The following is a 12,819-nucleotide window of genomic DNA, read 5'->3' on the forward strand; positions in this document are numbered from 1 at the left end:
ACAGTCCAGTGGCACCTTTAAGACCAAGTTTTATTCAGGTAGAAGCTCTCCCTCCTCTGCCAGGACAGATCTGCACGTCCCCCCCCCCCAATCGCTAGCAATCCAAAACAGTCCAGTGGAGCCTGAGTGGTGGGTGTTGCCTTCTGACACACTTAGCATAATAATTTATGCTAATGAGCTCCCACACCTCTTTTTCTACTAAATGACCCCAGAAAACAGAGATTTTGGAGTGCTAGTATTCCTTAAAATACAGCGTGATTTCCTGGAAAGCAGTTGAAACCTGATTTATTTTTGTGAGCTACAGTCGGCAAATCCCTCTTAGGATGGGGGGGCTGTGGTGGAAAATGCCGGCGAGTTGCAGCCGACTTATGGTGACCCTGTAGTATTTTTGAGGGGCCTGGCTGACTTGGGTGGGCAGGTCCCTCCAAGCAGCTGGCGGGGGCTGGGGGCGCACTTACTGGGAGTGGGGGGAGGAACACTCAGCATTTCAGCAGTGTGCCTATGTGACCCAGAAGTGATGCAGGAACGCCGGGGGCCTTGGGGGGGGGCTCTATCGTAGAGTCAGCTTCCACCATAGAGTTTTTGCCCAAAACCCAGAGCTTCGCCCCAATGTGCCTACATCACTTTCGGGTCACGCAGGCATGTCGCTGAAATGCTAAGCCTTCCTCCCTTTGGGGGGTAATCCCCCCCCCCACCAGCCGGCTGGCCAGTGGTGAAGAGGTGGGGGTTAGCAGTGGGAGACACCCCCCACCCTTATTGGGGGTCTGGCATCCCTGTGACCAACAGGGATGGTTTGCCGGTGCCTGCCTGACATGATAAGAGGTTTACGCCTGCGTATAGAGCAGGCCGAGAAAGAAGTACTTTTCTCCCTTTCTCACAAGACAAGAACTCGTGGGCACTCCATGAAATTGCCGAGCAGTCGGGTTAGAACGGATCAGAGGAAGGACTTCTTCACCCAAAGAGGAATTAAACTGTGGGATTCACTGCTGCAGGAAGTGGCAGCGGCTACAAGCGTGGACGGCTTCAAGAGGGGACTGGATAAATGTATGGAGCAGAGGTCCATCAGTGGCTATTAGCCTCAATCGCACTACTTCAGCTGTGCAGATTTCACAGAGATTTCAGTGATCACAATGTTAAGTCCCAGACAGAAGTGCCATTTCGTATAATCGGCATTTCTATGCAATCCTTGCTGAGCCAGGAGCCCCGGCAGAAGCCATGTGTGGATCCTTCAAGCAATTAAGAGGGAGCGACTCAGTGCTCCAGCAGTGGAACCTTCGGCAGAGTTATGCCCCTTCAAAGTCAGCAGGCCTGCCGGGTATAACTCCACTTAGCAGTGGGCTGTTAGACAAGGCTCTTCCCCCACCCCCTGTGGAGATGTGGGCTCTTCCATTCGATTTCAACCCTGTTTAACTCTTACAGCTCCAGCGCACAAATCTTTAGGGATTCAGGTTCTGTGAAGAAGCTAAGGAGGCCTAATCAAAGATCCTTCGCTCCTCTACAGTAGAATTATTCCAAGGATTCCTTGAAGACTGTATCATTTGCTTGAAGCTTGTTTAAAAAGCAGCTGATATTTGTTTGTAGACATATCTCTCTACTTGCAACCTGTCCAAGTTTCAGAACGGGGTTTATTCCGCTTCCTTCGTGCGCAGCTGGTGGAAGGGAGGCGGGCGGCTGGAATCTGGCTGTCAGAGCCCTGTTTGCTTGCTCAGTTTCTGTTCTAATTTCCAATTCAAAACCTCTAAGCTGGGTTAGTGTGAGCTAGCTGACAGCTTTCTAGCCTCCGGCTCACACATTTTTGCCTTAGCTCAGGAAGGATGGCTCCAGAGCAAACTAATTTATGCAGCAGCCAAATGGCTGGCTCGCAACATGAATGCCAGTAGCTCACAAAGTAGAAATTTTTGCTTACAAGACTCCACAGCTTAGAGGGAGCATTGTTTGCAGGCAGGAGCAACACACACCTACAGGTACAAAGAGGCAAGATTACCGAAATAGAGCAAGTCACGGATTTAGGAGGGAGATGGAGAAGGGAGCTCCCTTCCCAGGCCCCCAGCTACAGTGGGGCATTTCGGGGCCTGGCCCCCTCACTTCCTGCCACTTCCATCCAGCCCCCAGGCCCCCCTGCTCTCTGGGCCACCTGGAGGGCTCCCCACCACTGCCCCTTCCCGAAGTGTGGCTTGCTTCCCCATGTAGGCAAGCAGTGCGAATGCCGCAAAAGTGAGTTTTTAATTTTTTAAATTTTTTGTGACGTCAGTGGCCCCCGACTTATTTAAAGCCCCCCTGAATTGCAAAATTCTGGCGATGGGCCTGTCCCCTCCCCTACTTGCTTATTCTAGGAGAGAGGTAATTTTACCCAATTTTTTAAAAAAACCCTAATGTTAATATTTTAAAAAGCCTTACCCGTGTATCTAAATTATAAGCTGTCTTCTTTAAATCTTGCAGGGCTCTCTGCATGAATTCAAACGCATGGCAGTCAACGCACGGACGACCTAGGAGAGACATTGGTCAACTAGTGTGAAATCGAAAGGTCTTTGATGGATGAAATGATGACCAGGGAGTGCACCCTAAAAACCCACGATCGAAAAGGGTGATGCTCTGTCTTCTTGGTGCTTGGGGGAGTCAACAGTGGGAGGGCTTCTAGTGTCCTGGCCCCACTGGTGGACCTCCTGATGGCACCTGGTATTTTTGGCTACTATATGACAGAGTGTTGGACTGGATGGGCCTTTGGCCTGATCCAACATTGGCGTCTCTAATGTTCTTATGATCTGTCTGTACAACTGTGACCACGCCATGAATCAAGTGATGGAGAAGAGTATCAGTAGCTACTAGCCATGGTGACTAAAGGGAACGTCCAGGTTCAGAGGCACTAAACCTCTGAACCTCAGAGCCAGGAGGCAACATCAGGGGAGGCCTTGGCCTCTATGCCCTGATGTTGGACCTCCAAAGGAACCGGCTGGCCACTGTGTGAGACGGGACGATGCGCTCTAGATGAACCACTGCTGTGATCCAGCAGGGCTCTTCTCCTGTTCTTCAATTCAGAAGAAGAAGAAGAAGAAGAGGAGGAGGAGGAGGAGATTGGATTTATACCCTGCCCTTCACTACCCAAAGGTGTCTCAGAGCAGCTTACAAACTCCTTTCCCTCCCCCTCCCCACAACAGACACCCTGGGAGGTAGGTGGGGCTGAGAGAGCTCTGATAGAAACTGCTCTTTTTAAAGAACAGCTCTTATCAGAACTGTGGCTTGCCCAAGGTCATCCAGCCAGGTGCAAGTGGAGGAGTAGGGGAATCAAACCCGGTTCTCCCAGATTAGAGTCCGCGCACTTAACCACGACACCAAATTAAGCGTGTGGGTAATAAATGTGCAAAGGTGTTATTGTTGGCACCGAGCACAGATCTAAGTGAAGTGCCAGTCTTAGGGTTGCCAGTCTTTGGGTGGTGGCTGGAGATCTCCTGGAATTGCAACTGGTCTCCAGACGACAGAGATCAGCTTCCCTGGGGGTGGGGGGGGCAATGGGTTGCCAGAAGCACAAGGTCGGCTTCCCGGGGGGGGGGGGGGGAATGGCTGCTTTGGAAGATGGACTGTACGGCATTATGTCCCTCTGAAGGCCCTCCCCTCCCCAAACCCCACCCTCCCCAGGCTCCGCCCTCAGAATCTCCAGGTATCTCCCAATCCAGGCAGGCCGGTAGCCAGGGATTATTTCCGGGGGGGGGGGGGTAGGGAACCAAGGGGAACTAATTAAATTAAATTAAATTCAGGGGAAAAGCCAGTTTTAAAAGGGAAGGTAAAAAGTAAAGGTTCCCTTGCTCGAAAGCCAGTCGAGTCTGACTCTAGGGTTGCGGTGCTCATCTCCGTTTCAAAGCTGAAGAGCCAGCACTGTCCGAAGACGTTTCCGTGGTCATGTGGCCGGCATGACTAAACACCAAGGCGCACGGAACGCTGTTCCCTTCCCACCGAAGTGGTACCTATTTATCTACTTGCAATGTCTTGCTTTCGAACTGCTAGGTTGGCAGGAGCTGGAACGAGAGACAGGAGCTCACTCCGTCATGCGGCACACTCGGGTTTCGAACTGCTGAACTACCGGCCTTCCACAGCCTGCAGTCTTAACCACTTGAACCACTGCAGCTCCTTTAAAAGGGAAAGCTGAGCTCTATCAATGACTATAGCAAGTAACCCCCCCCCCATACACACACAGAGGGGAGGACAAGAAGATCCTTCCCTTGGAAGCAAACAGCTCCTTCCCTGACCCACCCTTGCTTCTCTACACCTCCTCCCCAGAGTCTGGCTCAAGTCATTCTATGCTGGAGATTATTAGGAAGGGAACTGAAAGCAAATCAGCCAGTATCATCACGCCCCTGTATGAATCGATGGTGCGACCTCCTTTGGAGTCCTGTGTGCAATTCTGGCCACCACCAGTGTTCCCTCTAAGCTGAGTTAGTGTGAGCGTGGCTCACAGGTTTTTAGCCTCCGGCTCACACATCTTTGTCTTAGCTCAGGAAGGGTGGCTCCAAAGCAAACTGATTTATGCTGCAGCCAAATTGCTAGCTCACGACTTTAAAGCCAGTAGCTCACCAAGTAGAATTTTTGCTCACAAGACTGCACAGCTTAGAGGGAGCATTGGCTACCACACCTCAAAAAGGATATTATAGCATTGGGAAAAGTGCAGAAAAGAGCAACTAGGGCCCCGTTCATACGAGGCAGTTTGGGCCGGGAGCGGGCCAGATCGGAAGCGCGGCAAACGGGAGCGATCCGACGTCAACATATGCCTGGCGTCGCGCTCCCGCCACCGATCCGGCCCTTCCCCCGTTGATGCGCGGCATCTTCCTGGGCCGCATCTTCCTGGCTGTGGGATCGGCGGCGCGTCTTGCCGCCGCCGCATCCCCGGCCCCCGGTCGAACTGCGCATGCCCAAGCATGCGCAGTTCGGCAGCCTCCCCCTCCCACTCGCCTCTTTCTCCCCAGCATCTGATCGTGTCGGGGAGCAACGGCACGCCACTAACGGGATCCGTGGGATCCCGCCGAGGTGTTTCTTTTTTGGCGCGGCTTTTAAAAGCTGCGCTTCTCCTCATTTTTTCCCTGCCGTGTGGCAGGGGCCTAGAATGATAAAAGGGTTGGAACGCTTTCCCTATGAAGACAGGTTAAAGTGCTTGGGGCTCTTCAGCTTGGAGAAAAGATGGCTGAGGGGTGACGTGATTGAGGTTTATAAGGTTATGCGTGGGACAGAGCAGGTGAAGAAAGAACTCCTTTTCTTCCTTTCTCACAAGACAAGAACTCGTGGGCACTCCATGAAATTGCTGAGCAGTCAGGTTAGAACGGATAAAAGGAAGTCCTTCTTCACCCAAAGAGTGATTAACACATGGAATTAATTGCCACAGGAGGGGGTGGTGGCTACAAGCATGGACATCTTCAAGAGGGAACTGGATAAATGTATGGTCCATCAGTGGCTATTAGCCACAAGGTATAGATGGGAACTCACAGGCTGGGGCAGGTGATGCTCTGTATTCTTGGTGCTTGGGGTGGGGGGCAACAGTGGGAGGGCTTCTAGTGTCCTGGCCCCACTGCTGGACCTCCTGAGGGCCCCTGGTATTTTTGGCCACTGTGTGACCCAGAGTGTTGGACTGGATGGGCCATTGGCCTGCTCCAACATTGGCTTCTTTTATGTTCTTACGTTCTCTTATGTTCATTCGGGTCTCCAAACTCCCTGTTCGGTCCCCCCGCAACTGATCACCTTTCTGCTCAGCTTTCGCTGGGCAGCTGAGTGGCTCCAATTAAATCCAAGCCACCTTTCACCTCTCTCTCATTCTGCAGTGGACTACTGGAGCGCCACACCTCCTGTGGCAGCCCAGCCTGTGATCAGAGGACTGTTCTCTGCTGGCTGGGGCACCGGTTCCAGGATGAGCTGAACGAAAAGACAGCCACCCTCTGGGCAGGCTCATGGCAGCAGTGACAGAAGGACTGCTTGGAGAACAGAAGGACCCTTGGAGGCTGGACATCTGGGCCGGTAGGGGCGGGATGAGCCAGTGCTAACGACTCCACAGGTGCTGCAACACACAAGTGGGCATGGGGGAATAAGGGCCTTTCCAGGGCCAGGGAGAGGAGAAGCAAGAGCAACAGGTCGACCCCAGGCTGTCTGAGCCAGTGGCCAAGGACAGGGCACTGCCAGGAGGGAGTGCTGTTTGATTCCTCATCCCGCCCTGACTTGAGGGCATTGAAGATTTGATAGGGGGCACCACCCACTGCGTCCCCGTCCCCCCGACTATGGCCCTGAATCCAGAGCTGGTAACCCTACCCAGATTCCAGCAGTTGCTCCAACACAAAGGCAAAAATAAAAAAGGCAGAATTTTTTAAAAATGAAAGGTGTCAATTGGCTGTATATTTTAAGTGCCAAGCAACTGGCCATGATGAGCGAGAATGCATCTATGTCTCTTCGTAACAAAAACACGATCCTAATCATCGGATATATCCAGGGCATGATGACACAATTCTAAGAGAGTGAGATTCAAGTCCAGCAATGCCTTAGAGACCAACAAGGGCCCATTACGCATGCACATCTTACTGCAGATTTTCAGAGCAGTGAGCCTTTAACCTCGATTTTGGATTCTCTGCTCGCCTTATGCACCATCCTTTTTCTTCTGGTGTATTTATTCTGCAGCTACAATTTTAAAACCACACTTTTCTAAATTGGGGTAGAACATCACTTGCGATGTGTGGGGGGTGGCGTCCAGAGTTTTTTAAATTCACGCAATTGCCCTATCGCAGCTGCGTACTAGTGCCCAGCAAGCACCTTCCATTGAAATCCTTGTGGTTCAGGTTTTGAACATGCATTTTAGTGATAGTTTATTGAATAAAAGGGAACAGAAAGGAATGCTGATGAAGGGGGAAAACCCACTGTTGAAACTGACCAGACTGTTTCTGAAACTGACAAGTAGCTGCAAAGCCCAGTTTTACATATTGCGAGGACTAGGGGATTCTCTACTGTGCTATTGGCCACTGTGAAAAATGGGGAACAGTCACATGATCAAGCAAGCAGAGTTTATTTTGGTACGTAACCAGCACAAATCAGTTATGAACATAGTTTGATACCATACTCTAGGTAAAGGTAAAGGTTCCCTTGCTCGAAAGCCAGTCGAATCCGACTCTAGGGTTGCGGTGCTCATCTCCGTTTCAAAGCCGAAGAGCCAGCGCTGTCCAAAGACATGGTCATATGGCCGGCATGACTAAACACCAAAGCGCACGGAACGCTGTTACCTTCCCACCGAAGTGGTACCTATTTATCTACTTGCAATTTCTTGCTTTCGAACTGCTAGGTTGGCAGGAGATACTCTAGGTACACAGCCATTAAATTAGAAATAATTAGATTAAAAACTTTAAAATACAAGTATTTATTAAAAAGATGGAATTTTTAGACTTTCAAAAATTAAGAAGTCTCAAGAATTGTCTATATCACTCCTTAACGTGTTTTTTTGTGGATTTTATAGGTTGAGGCTAAGAATCTGGCGCAAGCAAGCGTAACCCGGGTGTTGGAATCCAGCAAAAACATAGAGAGTTTAACACAGAGAGTACTCCATCTTTCTGTGTTATATCTCTGAGAATGCCAGTCACAGTTACTGGCAAAACGTCAGGTTCTGCAATGCCAAGACCACGGCTACACAGCCCAGAAAATCTACAGCAACTAAAAAACATATTACTTAATTGTATAGGTTGGATGTACTTAGTATGTATTACTCGATAGTACCCACAGTCTAACAAAGTTTGCTCGATTATTTCTATTTTGCCAGTGCCACAGGGGCAGAGACGCTTGGCCACTGGGACATTTTTATAGCGGCCCTCTATGACTGCAGATGGAAAAATATTACATCGGGCCATAGAAAATGCCCTTCGATGGGATGGGATTTCCAAGCAGGACAGATAGGAAGTTGGGGGAACCACATATCTCTTTTTTTGGGGGGGAGGGGGGAACTAAAAAGTTTGGAACCCTGGCAATACCATTCTGTCTCTCAACATCTAGCATTTGCTGCTTGACTAAGGCCCTTGTCTGGTCTAGAGCCATTATCTGGAGAGACTTGAATTAAAAGCCAAGCATGGATCACTTCTGATAGATAGCCCTAAGCCAAGGAGAACAGTACCCATCCCTTAAGGATGAATGAGGTAATGCTTGAGGCGCAAGGTAATGAGGTAATGCTGAGCTTAAGCCTGACCTGGATCATCCAGGTTAGTTGGATCTTGTTTGGTCTGGGAAGCTAAGCAGGAACGGACATGGTTAGTACTTGGATGGGAGACCACCAAGGAACTCCAGGGTCGCTGCACAGAGACAGGCATTGGTACTTTTTCTGCTTTTGAGAAATGCTGGTTTCCACTTGGAACGGACCTCATTTACTACAAGCCACAGTATATAGATGTTTGGACTTTAATCCAAGGATATGTGATATTTATACAAACAAAAACATTTTCTCTGTGAGCTTGTTCTACCTATGAAGGAAGTCTGATGCTTTTGAGAAATGCTGTGACTTATTGTGGGTTTGAGTTTGTTACCACCCACACTTTTGGATTACTGTTTCTTATTATATTTCCAATTCAATAGTAACACACATGAGTTTGGCATTGTTATTGACTTTGCTTTCCATATAATTATTGTTGCATTTATTTAGTGTATTTGGACTACAGATTTGTTTGTGATTTCTTCGCTCTTTTCTCTGTAGCCTCCCTCCCTTCTACCAGAGACAGGCCATGGTAAGCCACCCATGTTCATCTCTCGCTTTGAAATAGGGCTGGCTCCAGGTCGGGGGAATACATGGAGATTTTTTTTGGGGGGGGGAGAGCCTGAGGAAGGCATTGCCTGGGGAGGGGAGGACCCTTTAAGAGAGCGTAATGCCTCGGGGCGGCAGCCCCAAAAACAAGTTATCAGTTGAGAAAGAAAAAGGATAAAAAATGAGTTATCATAGTCCGTAGAATCCTTTATAATATTTGCTAATAATTTGTAAATAATTTATAATATTTGCCAATAATTTGCTTATTTTGCTTTTTAAGAAGTCAGATGTGTTGGTGTTTTTATTTCTGTTATGTATGAAGATCATGTTTGTTGACCACATCCAATGAACTTTAATCGAACTTTAAGCTTTAAGCTAAACTTATAAGCTGGGCTGCGGTGGCTCAAGTGGTTAAGACGCTGAACTGCAGGCTGTGGAAGGTCGGTAGTTCAGCAGTTCGAGACCCAAGTGTGCCGCATGACGGAGTGAGCTCCCGTCTCTGGCCCCAGCTCCTGCCAACCGAGCAGTTCGAAAGCAAGAAACTGCGAGTAGATAAATAGGTACCACTTCGATGGGAAGGTAACAGCGTTCCGTGCGCCTTGGTGTTTAGTCATGCCGGCCACATGACCACGGAAACGTCTTCGGACAGCGCTGGATCTTCGGCTTTGAACACTGCAACCCTAGAGTCGGATTCGACTGGCTTTCGAGCAAGGGAACCTTTACCTTTAAACTTATAAGCATTATATGTATGACCACCATCTCTTGGGTTTTTAGTGGTTTTTCTTTACTTTCTCCCATAGTTTGTAGATTCCCTTCCTAATTTCGTTGTAGTTTATAGAAAATGCAATTAAAAAAGCCCCTACGGGGGGCCATAAAAAAAAGGGGGAGTATATAATGCCAGAGACTCCACTTTCCAAAGCAGCCATTTTCTCCAGGTGAACAGATCTTTATCGCCTGGAGATCAACTGTAATCCCAGGAGATCTCCAGCCGCCCCCTGGAGGTTGGAAACTCTACCTTTAAACCCTTACAGGGCCGCCATTAAGTCACCTTTGTCTTGAGTCTGTTCCCTCTAAGCAGTAGAGTCTTGTGAGCAAAAATTCTACTTTGTGAGCTACCGGCATTAAAGTTGTGAACGAGCGATTTGGCTACTGCATAAATCAGTTTGCTCTGGAGCCCCATCCTCCCTGAGCTGAGACAAAAATGTGTGAGCCGGAGGCTAAAAAACTGTGAGCTGGCTCACACTAACTCAGCTTAGAGGGAACACTGGTCTTGACGGTACTATAGGAGCACCCACGTGCACACGCACTAGCGTTTCTCTCCGAGTAACATGTGGTACGGCTGCCAAGTCCTCCCTGGCCACCGGCAGGGGATGGGGGCGTAGGGTTGCCAGATCCAGGTTGGGAAATTCCTGGAGATTTGGGGGGTGGCGCCTGGGGAGGACAAGGACCTCAGTGGGGTACAATGCCATAGAGCCCACCCTCCAAAGCATTCCAGGGCATCCCCAGGAGGTCCCACCAGGAGGCTGGGATCCAGCCATGTAGTTAGGGAATTTTGGGGGAGTGGGCCACGGGGTGGTGGTGTGCTAGCTAATTAAATCAAAGCACAATGCACGTGGCAAGTTGGGGCACTTTAGGGTCCGTCCGGGAAGGAGGGGACCCAGAAGAAACACGAGGGGGCCAAGCCCCACGGGCCCCATGTTAGCTACGGGCCAGCTGGCGTCCCTTGATGGCCTTTGGTGTGAAATGCCAGATAAAACAGGGATACCTACTTTCAGCAGGGATCGTTGTTCCAGATTCTTCTTCACCTGTAGCCGGCTTTGTGGAGATCAGCCCAACGACCAGAATTAAAGGCACGATGACGACCCCTTTGCTAAGGCAGCGCTTCAGCATCTTGTTGGCCGAGTTGTCCTCCTTCACGGGGGGGGGGGGGAGGAGAGCAGGGATTCAGAGACAAACAGGGTGGGTGGCAGCAGCACTTCGGAGCAGGTTATTTGGAGGGGGGACACGTGATTAGACAAGCCTGTCAAAATTCCCTCCCAGGTGACACCTTTTGCCCGAGCCCTCGTCTCCGTCTACACCTGGGTCAGCCCACAGGCCCGCAGAAGGACATTCTGCCCCGTTCACTTCAGCTTCGTGTTTTGAGATGGGTTCGGGCTCTTTCCATAGTTGGGGAACCAAAGATATTCTACAAAGAGCCCGACTGAATACGTACAGGGAGGCGATACTGGTTTCGAAAGCCAGCCCAAGCCTCCTCGGTGAAACAGTTACGCACCAAGGCAGCTCCTCTTTGTTACCTGAACCGATGCTGCTGTGCTGAAGCGCTTCATCTGCAGCCGGCTGCCTCCACGGATCCTAATTTGTGGGCAAAAACGAGGAGGAACACCCCCATCTTGCTGCCCCAGCATCTTCAGACTGAAGACCCCATATTCATTCATTTCACCCCATTCCCCCTTCTTACAAACACCATTTTAACTACGGAGACTTTGTTCTGCATCCTTTGCAATAGGCTGGTAGAGATGTGACATTTTTGGTCCTGAGCATCTGCGGATGCAGCCATGCCTCCCTCTGATGCCTGTGCAGTACTTCAGGGAACTCTCTGTGCTTGCCAACGAAGGGAGCCCATTCCCACAGACCCAGTGAAGCCAATGTCCTCTGTGTGCTCCCCAAGGAAGCCCTTCCTTCTCCGCTTGCGGACCCAACAAAGGAAAGATGGCGAAAGGAGATTACCTGCTTCGGAGCAGATACCTTGCGGCTACCCCCCCCCAAAACCCGGCGCACAGTAAGCCATAGCCATCCCTGCAACGTAATGCAGCATGAAATGATGACTGTCAGCAGACCAGAGGGCAGCATCTCCGCACACGCACAAGGTTTGTAAAAACAAAAGATGGGAAACCCCGCCCAAACGAAACAGAACCTTTCCAAAGAGAAGTACCTGATCTCCCGCTTGCCTCTGCTGTGATGGTCCTCTTTGAATGGCCGCCGCCGACCAGTTTGACGGCACTGGCACAGCTGCGTTTGTCTGAGCATGTGCGCTGGGCTCCCTGGGTCCTTCCCTGGAAGAGAATTCGCCATGGCAACACGCAGAGGCCTCCGTTGGAGGAGAGAGTTGAAAGAACAATGGGGCTTGGCTTCCCTGCCGCCTTGGGCCTGATGCTGCTTAGAGGGGAAATCCACACGCCCCACTGAAATCTGTGCCACGGCTCACCTCGCTTGCAGCGGCTTTTTAGCCTCTGTTGCATTCAAAAGTCTCTTAACTGGCCAAGCCCAGGATAGATAGATAGATAGATAGATAGATAGATAGATAGATAGATAGATAGATAGATAGATAGATACTCTAGGATTGCGTTGCTCATCTCCATTTCCAAGCTGAAGAGCCAGCACTGTCCAAAGATTTCTCCATGGTCATGTGGCCAACATGACTAGCTGCCGAGGCACGCAGAACGCTGTTATCTTCCCACCGAAGCGGTACCTATTTAAAAGGTAAAGGTTCCCTTGCTTGAAAGCCAGTCGAATCCAACTCTAGGGTTGTGGTGCTCATCTCCGTTTCAAAGCCGAAGAGCCAGCGCTGTCCAAAGACGTTTCCTTGGTCTACCTGCAATTTCTTGCTTTCAAACTGCTAGGTTGGCAGGAGCTGGGGCCAGAGATGGGAGCTCACTCCATCACGCGGCACTCGGGTCTTGAACTGCTGAGCTACCAACCTTCCGGTCTGCAGTTCAGCGTCTTAAATACTGAGCCACCACAGCCCTTAATATTACAGAATGACAATTCCAGTGTTGGATCATCAAAAGAACTGATTAAGAGCAAAGCAGCTTTACTGTGAAAGAGCCGATGATTTCCATGCCGCTTCTACATTGGCCCTCTGATCTAATCTCATTCTCCAATATATAACAGCCATTCCCTACAGAGACAGGTGTATCAGATATTACAGAATGACAATTCCAGTCGTGGATCATCAAAAGAGCTGATTAAGAGCAAAGCAGCTTTACTGTGAAAGAGCCGATGATTTCCATGCCGCTTCTACATTAGCCTTCTGATCTAATCTCACTCTCCAATATATAACAGCCATTCCCTACAGAGAC

At 49.9% G+C, this 12,819-nt stretch overlaps 1 protein-coding gene across 1 annotated transcript in view; it reads right to left on the reverse strand.

The window, feature by feature from the left end:
* Positions 1 to 11,681, reverse strand: part of LOC107121908 (chromosome unknown open reading frame, human C4orf48) — a 12,693-nt gene extending 1,012 nt beyond the window's left edge. The window contains exons 1-3 of the mRNA XM_015424920.1: positions 11,673 to 11,681; positions 10,510 to 10,651; positions 2,398 to 2,486 (exon numbers count right to left, since the gene is read on the reverse strand). Coding sequence (XP_015280406.1) covers positions 2,398 to 2,486; positions 10,510 to 10,630 — 210 coding nt within the window. The 5' untranslated portion in view covers positions 10,631 to 10,651; positions 11,673 to 11,681. The remainder of the gene's footprint in view (positions 1 to 2,397; positions 2,487 to 10,509; positions 10,652 to 11,672) is intronic.
* Between the last annotated feature and the right edge of the window lie 1,138 nt (positions 11,682 to 12,819).

The sequence above is a fragment of the Gekko japonicus genome, unplaced genomic scaffold (assembly GCF_001447785.1).
Source record: "Gekko japonicus isolate JY-2015 unplaced genomic scaffold, Gekko_japonicus_V1.1 scaffold1478, whole genome shotgun sequence".
NCBI lineage: Eukaryota > Metazoa > Chordata > Lepidosauria > Squamata > Gekkonidae > Gekko > Gekko japonicus.